At 38.2% G+C, this 14,657-nt stretch overlaps 1 protein-coding gene across 1 annotated transcript in view; it reads left to right on the plus strand.

Annotated features, from left to right (window-relative positions):
* GRK7 (G protein-coupled receptor kinase 7) overlaps positions 1-13,317 on the plus strand; it is a 34,858-nt gene extending 21,541 nt beyond the window's left edge. Inside the window, exons 3-4 of the mRNA XM_044667607.1 lie at positions 5,585-5,859; positions 12,984-13,317. Of these exons, the coding sequence (XP_044523542.1) occupies positions 5,585-5,859; positions 12,984-13,317 (609 nt within the window). The remainder of the gene's footprint in view (positions 1-5,584; positions 5,860-12,983) is intronic.
* The last annotated feature ends 1,340 nt before the right edge of the window (positions 13,318-14,657 follow it).

The following is a 14,657-nucleotide window of genomic DNA, read 5'->3' on the forward strand; positions in this document are numbered from 1 at the left end:
CCCCCCCCCCCCAAGGACACATTGGCCAAACTCACGGATCCGTCTTTTATCATGTGCCCATGGGACGTAGGGAGCCTGGAGGTGAGGGAGAGTTGGAAGCAAGCTTGAATGGAATGGGATATAGAAGCACCACAAAAAAATCACGCTTTGCTCCAGTCAATATGGCAGGTGATTTATGGCCATGAGGTTCCTTCCCACTCCCATCAGTCAACAAACAATTATGAAAGACCCGTATACCTGAGAGTACTCATTGAGGGCCAGAAGACCATTTGCTGGTGACAAGGGAATTTTTATTTGTGTTTAGGTTAGTGTTTAAGGCTACCATCGGAGATGGGAGAGAAAACACAGGCTGAAAGCCAGAAGGTCATTTATTTGGCCAAATAACCACTTCGTTAGCCAAATAACCCCTTAGAATGGAAGTTTCCTCATCTACAAAATAGGAGTAACAACAGCATGTACTCTGCCTACCCCCACGGAGTTATTATTGTGAGGATCAAATGAGATAATGCATTTGTGTTTTGAAAATTAACATTTGCTTTACAAAGAGAGGGTTTTTTGGTTATAGAGGGCTAGTAGGGTATAGAAATAGAATGAGTAAAGGACGTAGAATGAAGGGACTGGCTTGATTTCTGGCTCTGAGGTTTACTATCTCTTGTGAGCATGGGCAAGTCTCTTTAATTTTTTGAACCTCAGTTTTCTTATCCATAAAGTGGGAGTAACCATCATTATATTGGATCATAGATTTGGAATTGGAAGAGGCCTCAGAGATCATCTTGTCTAAAAAGCTTCATTTTATGCATGAAGAAACCCCCTGGTGGGTGCTGCAGTGATGGCCACAGGTGCATTTATCTTTTCTATTAATTGCTATTAAAATTTTTTTTTAAATTAATTTCCAGGGAGCCAAATAATATTTTTTTCGGGAAAGGGGGCAGTAGGCCAAAAAAGTTTGGGAACCACTGCTCTAAGCAATCACCCTAATTCAAATATCAGTAATATGGAAATAGGTCTTGATCAATGACACATGTAAAACCCAGTGGAATTGCTCATTGGCTACAGGAGGGAGGTGGGAGAAGAGGAGGGGAAGAACATGAATCATGTAACCATGGGAAAATATTCTAAATTAATTAATTAAATAAAAATTTCAAACACAATGTATCCATTTTAATTTTTAATATGGCATATATCAATAGATGTAACTCACATAAACTAAAGCTCTTGGGGTCATCAATAATTTTTTAAGGCTCATAGGAGGCTTCGGTTTTTAAGAGTATCCTGAATCTAAAAAGTTTAAGAAGAGGCTTCAGAGAGATAAAATAATATTTTTTTTTGTTTTGATCAAAGGAATTAAAGGTTTTTTTTTTCCTTTTGGTCAGGATCTATGATTTTATTACTGTAGGGAAATCACAGTTACAAAACTCCCTCTACCAATGGCAGATCAATAACTATTCCTTAATAATAGAGGACGTAGGATCAACTCCCAACCTTGAAGATTACTGCCTGTGTGACTTTGGGTGAGTCATCTAATGTTTCTTGGCCTCATCCTTCTGAATTGTTATTAATCCATTACCCATTATCATCCCTGCATCTTTCCCGTATTTGCTAGTTAATCCTGATTTCTATTTGTGCTGACTATTATTCCTCACCAGTCTTCAGCTACAGAAAAACAATTAAGGGATGCTCTTGTCATTTTCCTTATCTTATTTTATTGATTTTTTTATATCACTTTCATTTCCAAATATGTCCTTTCCACTCCTCTATCCAGCAAGCCCCTTGAAAAAAAGATTTCTAAAGAAAGGGAAACAAAGAATCTCAGAATAACCAAACAACATATCAGCTATGTCTAACGGAATATGAAATATTCCATACACATAGCTGCCCATCTCTGCCATGAGGGAGGTTTACTTCCGAGCTTGGCCATTAAATCACATTTAATGTCTTTGTTCTTTTCATTAACATTACTAGAGTCATGATGTCTAATATGCTCCTGGTTCTGCCTTCTTCTATTCGCATCAATTCATCTAAGTCTTCCTCTGCTTCACTTCTTCATTTTTATCAATTCTTACTGTGCAGTCATTCTATTCCATTTAGTCACCAGTTTATTTACCAATTCCCCAATCAATGGGCATCTACATTGTTTCCTCCTAATTCTTTACTCTCAAAAAGAGCTTGTTAATTATTATAGAAGACCTTTCTATCTTTGATTTCCTAACAATAGGATCTCTGGGTCAAAAAGTATAGATACTTTAATCTCTATCTTAGCATAATTTCAAATTACTTTCCAGAATGGTTGGACAATCCAAACCTCCACCAATAATATATGAGGGTGACTGTCTTTCCCCAGTCCCTCCAACATTGACTTTTTCCATATTTTATCATCTTTTTCAATTTGCTGGGCATGAGGTGAAATTCTAGTTATGTTTAAAAGCATAAGAATACTCATCTCAGACTTACATTTCATGTTCTTTCCAAAGTCTTTTTCTCAATCTCATTTTGAGCTCATCACCAGTTTTCCAGAGAATCTACACATAGAGATTTACTTTTATGTGCCCCTGCTCTGTGTCCCTCTCTCCAAATTCTCTCCTAATAAATAGGAATGACCATAAAATATCTGTGAAATGCTACCCTTTTAAAATAATGGACAGATATTCTCTTCCTGGTGTTTTTTCTCAAATATATACATATATACTTCAAATATGTATATATAAATATAAATATTTATAATATATAAATACAAATAATATAAATATATAAATCAATTTTATATATAAAATTATTTATTTTATATATTTATATGATATAAAATTATATATTTTATAAAATATACAAATATATTTATATATTTTACAAGATATATAAATATATTTGTATATTTTATATGATATATAAATATATATATAAATTGTATATATATGGAAGAATCTTTAGCTAGATAGATATATCACTTTGGTGCAGTAGTGACTATGTTTTCAAAAACTCTACCAAACTGGAAAGGCTTTGATAAAAGAGGTCAGAAGCAAACTCTAAATCTGTTGTCTGAGGATCTGCAAAGCTGTATCATCAGGTTGACTTTGTCCCCATTTTTTACAGCTTTCTTTAAGACCTAGAAGTTGACATAGAGAGGTTTCCTCCCACCATAATTCCTAGAATTTTTTTCCTGGAATGGTGAATGCCATACAAAGATTATATGTGGTACTGGTGAAAAAAACAATTTTAATATATTTTATAATTAAAACATGTGATGATAGCCCACAAGCTAACTATCCTGGAGCAAACAGTTTAGCTCAAAAAAATAAATAAATAAATAAAATACACCCAGACAAGACCTCAAGATGTAACCCATCAGACTGTACTTTAAGAATGAGAATTACATGGACCAAGGTAAGTCTTAAAGGGCAGGCCCAATAAAACATACCCTTTTTTTCTGTTTTCTTTTGCAACGTGGATAATACGGAGATCTTTTACTTAATTTATATTAAATAGCTTGCTTTCTCAAGGAGGAGGGAAGGGAGGGAAGGAGGAAAAGATTATGGATCTCAAAAAATTTTTTAAAAGAATATTTTAAAAATTTGTTTACCAATCACCCTAGTTGCAAATATTAACAATATGGAAATAAGTCTTGATCAATGACACATGTAAAACTTAGTCGAATTGTGTGTCGGCTATGGGAGGGAGGTGGGGAGAGGGGAGGGAAAGAACATGAATCCTGTAACCATGGAAAAATGTTCTTAATTAATTAATTAATTAAAGATTTCAAATAAAAACAAAAAATTTTTTTGTTTACATGTAATTGAGAAAAAAACAAAATTAAAATTAATTTTAAAAACATGCTTTTTTTTTAACTCTGGAAAATCTTAGAATATAACTCAAGTAGAGCTCTTGTCTAGGTCTCCACAGATGTGGACAAAAGGGTCTTCTATCCCTATATAAGCATTCAAACTACTTTTTATTATAGTACTATTTTATATTTTTTATATATTTATTTTTATATATATGTATATGTGTGTGTATGTATATTTATTGTAGTGCTACTTGGCTAAAATACCTTAGGTTAGATAATGACAAATAACAGAGCACTGGTGATCTCCAAAGAATTGAGGTGAAGGTTACCAAAAGAACAATGGAAAAGGGGGCAGCTGGGTAGCTCGGTGCATTGAGGATCAAGCCCAGAGATGGGAGGTCCTGGGTTCAAACCTGGCCTCAGACACTTCCTAACTGTGTCACCCTGAGCAATTCACTTAACCCCCATTGCCTAGTCCTTACCGCCCTTCTGCCCTGGAGTCAACACACAGTATTGGTTCTAAGATGGAAGGGAAGGATTTAAAAAAAAATAAAATGGAAAGTCAAATGGACATAAGCAGGCTACAGCATATCACTGAAAATGATTTGTTCACACGAAGTATAAAGAAGACATAACCTATGATGACACGTATAAGAGTATTAAAAAAGGGGAAATGTGATTCGGTGAGAAGAAACCCCAGATTTAAAGTGATCGGGATTGGCTTTACCACTACGTGACGGTAGGCAAGTTATCCACAATTCTGATCTTTTAGTTCCTTCTCTCTAAAACGAGGGGTTAAATTAGATAGCTTTCCAGCTCTAAACCAAAGATCCCACGTAGTGAGGTCAAGGGATCGCAGATATGCAAAATATTAAAATCCCCCCAAGATGCTCTAGAGGGCACTGGACATGTCTTCTCTGGAGAGGCATCATGGTACTCGGAAAAGAGAGGATTGGACTAGATGGCTTGAGAACTCTTCCAGTCCTCAGTCTGTTGCCCTTGCCCCCATTCCCCTTTGATTTGTGGAAGGAGAACAAGACTTTATTAAGCCCCCATCATGTGCTAGGCATTGGGCTGTTTTGTAAATATTCCCTCATTACCAACTTAGAACACCTCCTAAGAGGGAGGCGCCCTTACATGAACACCATTTGATACTCAAACTAGCTTTGTGACAAGTGATGAGCTTCTCCCATCTAAGCTAGGTTTGGTCTTTGGACAACAGACATGTTGGTCCTTCTCCAAGTCCATATTAGAATTGGCAGAAGTCAACAGAAGCATGTGCCTGAGTTATTCTTGTGAATAGAATTCAAGAAACTAGGAATACTCCCAAGCCACCATGGGATATCAAACAAGGATTTTCCTGGAGAACCACCAAAGGGAGTAAAATTGACTGCTTTCAGTTTCATCTCTTCTCCTGGAATATAATTAACTTGGAACTGCCTTAAATTTGGGCAACAAAAGGTATAAGGTGGTGAGTACCAGAAAAGTCTACAGATTGGATGATTTTTGTTTCTTTGTGAACCATTTGGGGTTTTCTCAGCCAAGATCCTGGAGTGGTTTGCCATTTCCTTCTCCAGCTTATTTTACAGATAAGGAAACTGAGACAAACAGGGTTAAGTGACTTCTCCAGGGTCACAGCACTAGTAGAAGTTTGAGGCTGCATTTGATCTCTGGTATTCCTGACTTCAGACACGGCACTCTATCCCCTGAACCAACTAGCTGCCTAATTGGATGAATAGACCTTGAATAATCAAGAGTTTATTATAATTATAAACTATAACTATCCCTCCCCCCCTTTCATTATAGGCTGGAACCAATGGTTACATGGCTCCAGAAATCCTGAAGGAAGAGGAGAGTTATTCCTATCCTGTGGACTGGTTTGCAATGGGATGTAGTATTTACGAAATGGTGGCTGGGAGAACGCCATTCAAAGATTACAAGGAAAAGGTCAGCAAAGAAGATTTAAAGCAGAGAACCTTGGAACAAGAGGTCAAATTCCAACACGCAGGCTTCACAGAAGAAGCCAAAGACATTTGCCGTCTCTTCCTGGCCAAAAAAGCAGAGCAACGCTTAGGAAGCAGGTAAACATGAGCTGTGTGAATAGTGTTAACATTATTAGCGATTATTAAAGCTACTTTGGATTGATGAAAACATGTTGTCATTAAGCAGTGATGCATTTTATTTAGGTTGTCTCTCTAGTCCAAGGACCAACCTGGGGTCAGTGTGAAAGAGACTGGCCAAATGCTGATGACCTTTTCTGCTCTAGCAACTTTTGAAGAGACCCCATCAAGTCATAGAAGGGTAGCTCTCTGCTTTGACAGAGGGAATACCTACCTTGATGAGACCAAAATCCTTAAAAGTATTGCCTTAGGCAATAGCTGTCAGGGCTAACAGAATCCTGGTCCCTTCCATCTCACACTCCAATCCCCTTGCCTTCCCCTCTAAGGTTACCTTATATCTAGTCTCTGTATATCTTATGTAACTATTTAGGTACAGGAATGAATGAATAATTGAATCATTTAAGCATTAGTATGTGTCAAGCACTGTTTTAAGTCCCAGGGATAAAAAAAGAGAAATATGTTAGTCCCTCCTCTCAAGGAGTTCCTATTCTAATGGAGAAGACAGTCCATATGGGAGGTTTCAGCTACCATCAAATGGAAAGGTTCCCATGGTTCTTATGGTACAGCAGTAAAGCAGAGAGTAATGCCTCTTCTTTCATGTGATTTCCACTGATAAAATCGTATCCATTTCTAATGCTGAACCAATTACAGTACCAGTGAATTTGGTGGCAAGAACCTTTTTTTCTTAGATCTTTAGCACCTAGAGATAGTCATAGCCCCTGCTGGAATAGTCACCAGACCACAAATTCAAAGCTGCCCACAATGATAACTATGGACAGTGGACTGGAAGTATTGCTATACCCAAGGCTCTTGGACTCAGAATGCTGGGCTACCTTCTTCAGGGTTCGAGGAGAGCACAGGCTGCCTCCTCTATCTCCCTCAGGGCGCCATGACACTACATGTTGTCTCCCTCATTAGAATGTAAGTTTCTTAAGGGTAGGCATTGTGTTTGTTTTTGTTTTCTGTCCCCAGTACTTAGCACAATGCCTGACCCATAGTAGGAAATGCCTTTTGGCTGAGTGATTGATGCTTGTTGATCAAACCACCTTCTCTATATATTTTGTTACTGGATTGCACAATGAGTGTAGAGAATGAGTGAATTGTATTGCTCCTCAAGATGAAAAAATAAACAAGGCATATTCCAAAAGAAAAAAAAGTACAAAATTGGTGGTATGTTTTAGGTAATCTTCTACAAAAGGATAATTTGATTAAATTTTGTTTTCTTTCTACTGTTGGGACTGGTTTTGAGATTCTGAAAATATATACTAGAATAGATTTTAAACTAGAAGGGCTCCTGGAGGTCATCTCATCCAACCTCTCCAAATTACAGATGAAGAAACAAAGACCCAGAAAAATTCAGTGGCTTGGCCAATATCTCACAGAAAATTAATGCCTGAGCCAGGATTTAAATCTAGAGCCTGTGTTTCCAATTTTAATGCCCTTTACACTCTATCCCTTAAAGTTTTTCTGGGGTGTTGTTATTGTATTATTTTTTCTACCAGCTTCATTTTTGTACTCCATCCAGCTCATTCTATTCCTCAATCAATCTACTATTTCATTAAAATTTCCTCCCAGATTTTATAATCTTTCAGGGTTTTTGTTCATCTTTTTGTGTTCTTTTACTACTTTCATGGACTTATTTCATTAATGTCTAGTGTCTGATTTTTCAGCAACCATAACAGTGCTTTCACCACCAAGTTAGTGTGGTTTTCTTTGAAGTATTCCTCTTGGGGGGGGAGGCTGAATTCCTTATTCCTTATTCCAGTTATTTACCAATACTGCTGTTATTTAGACTATGTTTGGTGCTCCTCCTTTAGAATTACCTCCCTAGGCTTTAGTACATTCTTCTCTATAGCCTTAGTAACAGTTCTTTGCCCTTTGAGAATGGACTTTAGAAATAAGACTATTATCTTGAGGCAAATCTAAGGAATAGACTGGGTGATAAGGCTGGGTTATACTGGTTTAGGTCAAAAACAGGATGCAATTAGCTTTGTTTCCTCAGCCTAACTTGGTTCTGAAAGCAATTCCAGAGGAGTAGTTCCAAAGCTAGAGATTACTAAGGAGATGCCTTTGAGGAAGATAATTGATTCTTCTCTCTAAGACTTACTTTTCTCAAAACCTAACTAATGAGGGAGCTGGGTTAGAGGATCACCAAAGCCCCTTTCAACCAAAAAATTTCATAGTTTTCATTGGGAATTATACATTTTGTTGGGCTCCTTACTTTAAAGCCAAGTGTTCTGCTTTTAAAAATAGAAAATGGGCAAAATAATCAAGGAAAATGCTATCCTTAAGTATGATTCTTGTCCCAAGCTTGATCTTAGAGTTTTATACTACAAGGCATCTGTTGTCATAGCTCTTTTGAAAAACTGTTTGTGAAGTTAGAGAGCTCCATGTATAAATAACAGCTGCTCAATAACATATCCTTCAACATTTTCAGTCCAAGTCCTCATTGATTCTTTAAAAAAAAGTTTCACTAAAATAACAAAGCATAAGTGAGTGTTTTCCTAAAATCTGAGCATGTTCCAAGACTGCAAAGCACCCAGGATCCAAGTGTCCTTCTCTGGGCTGCCTTTGGACATTAAAAAAAAAAAAAGGATAAAAACCCAGGTCTTTGGAGAGGCTTTCTGTAAAGCTGATCCTCATTCCTATTTTGTGACCTGCTGTTATTCTTCAGATAACCCAGGAATATTTCCTAACACCTTATTCAGCTACCTCATGGAGATAAATAAGATGTATTCTAATCAAAGAAAAGATGGCAAGCCTTTAGGCCAGCATTCGTGTGTATCTTTTTATCACGTGGCTCATAAAATGCAGCAGGATAAGGGCAACAATAACCTCTGAGTTTCTGATAGAAGTGCTTCCAAGAGACACAGCCTCCCAGATGATCCCGACATCTGGGCTGGGCTTCACTGGCCACACATTATACTTAAGCGGAGACTTCCCACATAAGCAGGTGCTTTCCGGCCTCTGTTAATATAAATAGACCCATTCTAATCTTGGTGTGATTTCCCCAAAATGGGGAAAGAGTGCCTGTCTGTTTTCTGAAACCTATTCCACTGGATTAATGAGCCTGAGAAGTCTTCTCTTTGACTCCCTAGATAATAATCAAGAAACTGCCTCTCTTGATAACTTCTTTGATTCATGCCAAACCAAACTTTAGGGTGATGGGTAAAAAAAACACACACTGCATAGCTGCCAGGGACTGGTCCAAGAGTAACAAAATCCCTGAGTACTACCTAATAACAGAACTGCGGTGAGCATCTCTGAGGCAGAACCCCAGTGTTCCCAGCTTGGAAATGTCCTGGATATGTGATGGAGGAGATGGAGAAGGATGGAGACAGGGAGGGCAGTACTCTGGCCCCTTCCTCATTCTCAGCAAGCATTTAGGTCCCTGGCTTAGCTGCTAAAGGGCAGGAAGGGCAGAAAACAGAGACTCTAATCTCAAGAGGCTTAAAGTCTGGTTGATCATTCTTGGAAAAGTCCTAGAACCCAAAGCAACTTGTGGTTTCCCCTGTTTTGGGTGGGAATATGGATTTAGGAGTGATCAGCCCTATCAGAAGGGCAAGGCTGATCCATCTGTGCCTTGTTTTGCCAGACTACACTATTAAAGACTGGCTAAGCCTGATGTAAAGATTAGTCTTGTAATGTTCCCTGAGGACACTAAGCCTCTCAGCTATCTCTAGCTGTATCTGTTAAAGCTCCTCAGAACTAGTTTTCATGTGTATTTTTGACCTCTGAAAGAATGTGCTCTTTCCTGCAGTCAGGAGGCAGTGGGGGGTTGGGGGGAAGGATCTCTGGTTCCTCCAGAATGGCATGGCTGACCTTCTCTGGCCAGAGTCCAGAGGACCTACCATCCCCAGGAGAATTAATTACTCCCTTGCGGTCCATAACATGACTTGGCTTCCAAGGGACTTAAGACCTTCCACTTTCATTATATCAAAGCAAAAATCAGCTGAGAGACCCACACTGAGCCACAGAAGGAAGATCTAAGGATAGGACACCAAGCTCCAGGGTGGAAACTTTATATTAGTAGTTCCAGTAGATGGCAACCCTGCGGCTCTCTTGGTTCAGTCCACCCTAACAGGAATGGCTTTAGAAGAAAATATGCAAAATAGTAGAGTGTTGCATTCTAGACATCCTAATCCACTATAGGGGTGTTCAAATAGATACGAAAAGAGCCCTTTGGGATGGCTCTAAGCAAATAACTCAAATGGAAAGAACTGATGAGTGACCACAAGAATAGTAAATGTCTCATGTCTTTAAGCCTCTATTTTTTTTTTTTTTATAATATCCAGTTATACCCTTCCCTTCAAAGTTGTGTGTTTGGGTATTTGGGCTGGGAACTGAGGTTTCATTAGTGACTCTTAAAGTAAAAATTCTCTCCACTGAAGTAAACTGGTGTTTCATCTACAGTTTATGTCATAGTGTATTGCCTGGGGCACTGAGGAAGGGAGGGAGGGAGAGAGAGAGGGAAGGAAGGAAGGAAGGAAGGAAGGAAGGAAGGAAGGAAGGAAGGAAGGAAGGAAGGAAGGAAGGAAAGAAATAAGCATTTATTATGTACCAAGGCACTATCTCAAGTGCTTTACCTTTATTCTCTCACAACATCCTTGAAAGGTATGTATAAGGTATGAATGTGCCCAAGGTCACAAAGCTAGTAAGTGTCTAAGGTTGAATTTGAGTTCAGATCTTCCTGACTTTATCCACAGGGCTAAACCAACTTAAGGTACTTGCCCAGCTAGCATGTGTCAGGGGTAGGATTTGAACCCATTATCCTGACTCCAAGATTAGTCCTAGCTTACATCATGCTACCTGTCTACTACTGTAAAGATTTGGACATATGAGATTTTCCCCTCTGTCACAGAGCTCTTTGAATGTCCATCGGTGTGTATTGTTGGGTCAAAGAGGCATAAATAGTCACTTTCCTCATGGAATTCCAAATAGTTTTCCAAAACAGTTGGATCCTTCATAAACCCACCATCAGTGTCATTGTGCCTGCCTTACCACACACAGCATCTCCAGCACTGACTTTGTATTTTATCATCTTTGCCAATTTGCTGGATATGAAGTGAAAACTCATTTCTTTGGACCTTTATTTCTTTTGTATTCGTCACTGGGAAATAATGGTTGTCTGTCATTTATAAATCTTCCAAAACTGTTCATGTCATTGAATCATTGACCTCTTGGGGAAAAGCTCTCTGTCTTATATATTTAAATCAATTTCCTATATATCTTGGACATCAAAAATATATCTAATTCAAAGATTTTCCCTAATGTCAACAGTTTCTATTTTTATTCTAATTCCATTAGTTTTGTTAGTATACATTTTTTTTAATTCTATAAAGCTCTGTTTTATATTTTTTTTATCTCCTTCATCCCTTGTTTAGTCATGACTTTACCTCAAAAAACACAAGCCTGAAATGTATTTCCTTCCATTCACCTCTAGTTGTTTCAATGATACCTTTTTTTACATCAAGATCACCTTTACATCTGGTGCTTGTTTTGATGCACAGTATAAGATGTTGGCCCAATTTATTTGTTACTTTATGACAAAAAGAGCGAAATAAAATACCATCAGGATGTATCTTCTTTTTTTTTTTTATTAGGATTGGATTAATCACAAACAGGTTAATTTTTTCTTCTTTTTAACTTGGACAGACTAGGAAGCTCATCCTATAAAAGATGGAATTTGCTTTGAAAGAGTCTGATTCCACATCCCAAAGCCCAGCTTATTTCATATAAGAACTCTGCTGAGCAGAACATCAAGAGTTTAATACAATCTGGGCCATGCTTGGCCTCCTGGACTAGGTCAGCTCTCTTGACTCACTTCCAGTGTGGGTGAATAAGTGCTGCAGGCAGTGGTCAAGACTATTATCACCCTCGTGGCTATTTTTCTGAGTGCCAAAGGAATGTGTCTTTAGACTCTGCCAGGCAACGTGGATATGTTAGGCTTGTTGTCAAGAAGACCTAGCTTTCTTTAAATCCCATTTCTGACATTTAGGATACAGACCCATCAATTTAGGGTTGGATGAGACCATCTACTACAACTTCCTCATTTTACAGGTAAGGAAATAGGGACCAGAGAGAAAGCACTTACGAAAAGTCACACAAGTAATAAGTGACAGATCACGCGATAGATAATCAATTTTTCAGAAAGAGGGAAAGTGGCAGAGTGACTAGAAGGCCAGCCATGAAGTCAAAAAGACTTTAAGAATCAAATCCTGCCTCTGAAATATATGAAGTGCCTTCTAGGTCCATGCCCTTATAAGAAAGATGTAGACATGCACCAGTAGAAGGAATTTCCATATGAAGAATTCTTTGCACAATTGAAATCACAAGTCTAAGCCAAAAATAATGATGATGTTAATCATAATAATAATACTTTGATTCATTACATTCAATAAATTCAATAAATTCAAAACAAACAAATTAATTAAAGATAAATAAAAACAAGTGGCCAAGATGAATGTGACTTTCAAAGGCCATTGCATCTGTCTTCCAGTTTCCAGGGAAAATGGCATCTAAAAGATTTTTTTTTTATCTAAAAGGTTTTGGACAAGTCTCCATTATGTTATTAAATACCCCAAGTCTTCTAAAGGATATAATTTGTTGCATGGTCTGGTGCCATCCTGAACTGATGAGAAAGCAGAAAATCATCTTGTTTACTCACAATCTTCCAGCATTTAAGCTGACAGAGGCTGGGAATGGGAGGGGGACAATCAGGGACAAAGCACTCTACAGTCTTTCTTGGAGCCCTCAGGTATGATAATCGCCCGTCCGTGACTCACTGCCTCTATGGCAATGCATCAACCTAGAATTGCTGTTTGGAGTGGGGGGGGATAGCCATCAGAGCAGCATTTGTTGTTTTGACTCCTCGTCTTTTAACTCTTGGTTCACTCAGGAGTGTGTGCATCAAAGCTCCTCTCCTCCACTTATTTTATTCCCTTCCAGTAAGAAGGAGGCTGAAAGATCAGTCTTGACCCTCTGAGTCCCAGGAGAACCCAATCTATGTTGATGGAAGATGTCTCAAAACAGCTCCTTTTTGTTAGTTTCTTAAATGTCAGCCTCTCTGTCTCCTGTCTTTACAGAGAAGAAGGGGACGATCCCAGGAAACACGCTTTCTTCAAAACAATCAATTTCCCCCGATTGGAGGCTGGTCTCGTCGACCCTCCCTTTGTGCCAGACCCCTCGGTGGTGTATGCCAAAGACATTGGTGACATCGAAGACTTCTCTGAGATCAAGGGGATAGAATTTGATGAAAGAGATAGAAAGTTCTTTAAAAAATTTGCCACAGGTGCTGTTCCAATAGCTTGGCAAGAAGAAATTATAGAGACGGGACTGTTTGAGGAACTCAATGACCCCAATCGATTGGGCTGTCCCAATGGCAGCACTGCCAAGTCTGGGGTGTGTGTGTTACTGTAAGCTTCGACTGGATTCTTGTATGCTTGGAAGATCCCTGACACTTGGTACATCTCTGACACTTGGTACATCTCTGACACTTGGTACATCTCTGACACTTAGATCTCTGACACTTGGAAGATCTCTTCAGTAGGGTCTGATCAATGAGAAGCATTTCACCAACTGTGTAAGTCACCTACCAATAAGCTCCCATTTGGAAATGACTCTGAAGTCTACAAATCACCTTCTAGAAGTCCTGGGAAGTGAGTAGAAGAACTACAAGAGCCCCCCCCCCTTTTTTTTAACAAATATCTCCAAACTTCAACAATTTGTCTATGGTTACAGAACCAATAGTTGTCTAAGGTCTGACTTAAACCCAGGACTTCTGAATCAAAGTCTAGCACTTACAGCATCTCGGGAGGAAAGGAGGCTGAGCTCAAGTTAGAAGAGGGAGCCATAAATTGGAACCCACATCCCCTGACTCCCAGTCCAGCACTCTTTACACTTTGCTATACTTCTTTAGAAGAAGAGAATGTCAGCCCATTAAATAGGAGATAACATTTGAAAAGCACTTAGCACACAGTGCCTGGCACATGGGAGGCACTAGATAATTGCTTTTTCCCTTTCCCCTACTCAATAGAACACATTCTTTTGGTTTGGGGTTCACAAAGTCAGAAGAGATGTCCATTTTTAGGGAAGGCTCGGAAAAGGGACATTTGAGTTTATTTTGATAAACTAGAAAAGTCTGAGTGCTCCACCATCATGTCCCTATGAATGACGCAAAGTCCCTGGGACAGAGAATGGAACTTTGTGGTGTGTTCTGAAAATGACCATTTGCAATTCTTGGTAAACATTCATTTTTGTTTTGTTTTGTTTTCCCCTCTTCATCTTTCAGGCTTTTCTTATTCTGTGTAGTTTATATAAAAGACTTTAAAAGAAGAAATATGTCTGACTTTGCCTTTTAAGAAGAAAAATTTCAGCTTTTTTCCCCATAAGATTATAGATCATTCAGTTGCATTGGCAGATCTCTTTGTAATCTTTTAAAGAATTCATTTGGAAAACAAAAATGTTTTTATCCAGTAGGCCTATGGATTGAGCAAATAATAAGATAGATTTCCTTGAAATGGCAGGCTTAAATTTTTCAACAAAAGCAAATTCAGATCTCATAGCATATAATAATAACAACAACAACAGCAGCTAACATTTACATATATTTTTATATAAATATTATCTCATGTGATCCTCACAACAACCCTTGGAGATGAGGCATGTAATTCATTGTTTTAGTTACTTAATTAAATTTTCTGGCTGGAATTTAGACAATGAATTGTCCATTTCTCTAAAAGAGTTTTGTTTTAAAATAA

The sequence above is a fragment of the Gracilinanus agilis genome, chromosome 3 (assembly GCF_016433145.1).
Source record: "Gracilinanus agilis isolate LMUSP501 chromosome 3, AgileGrace, whole genome shotgun sequence".
Lineage (NCBI taxonomy): Eukaryota > Metazoa > Chordata > Mammalia > Didelphimorphia > Didelphidae > Gracilinanus > Gracilinanus agilis.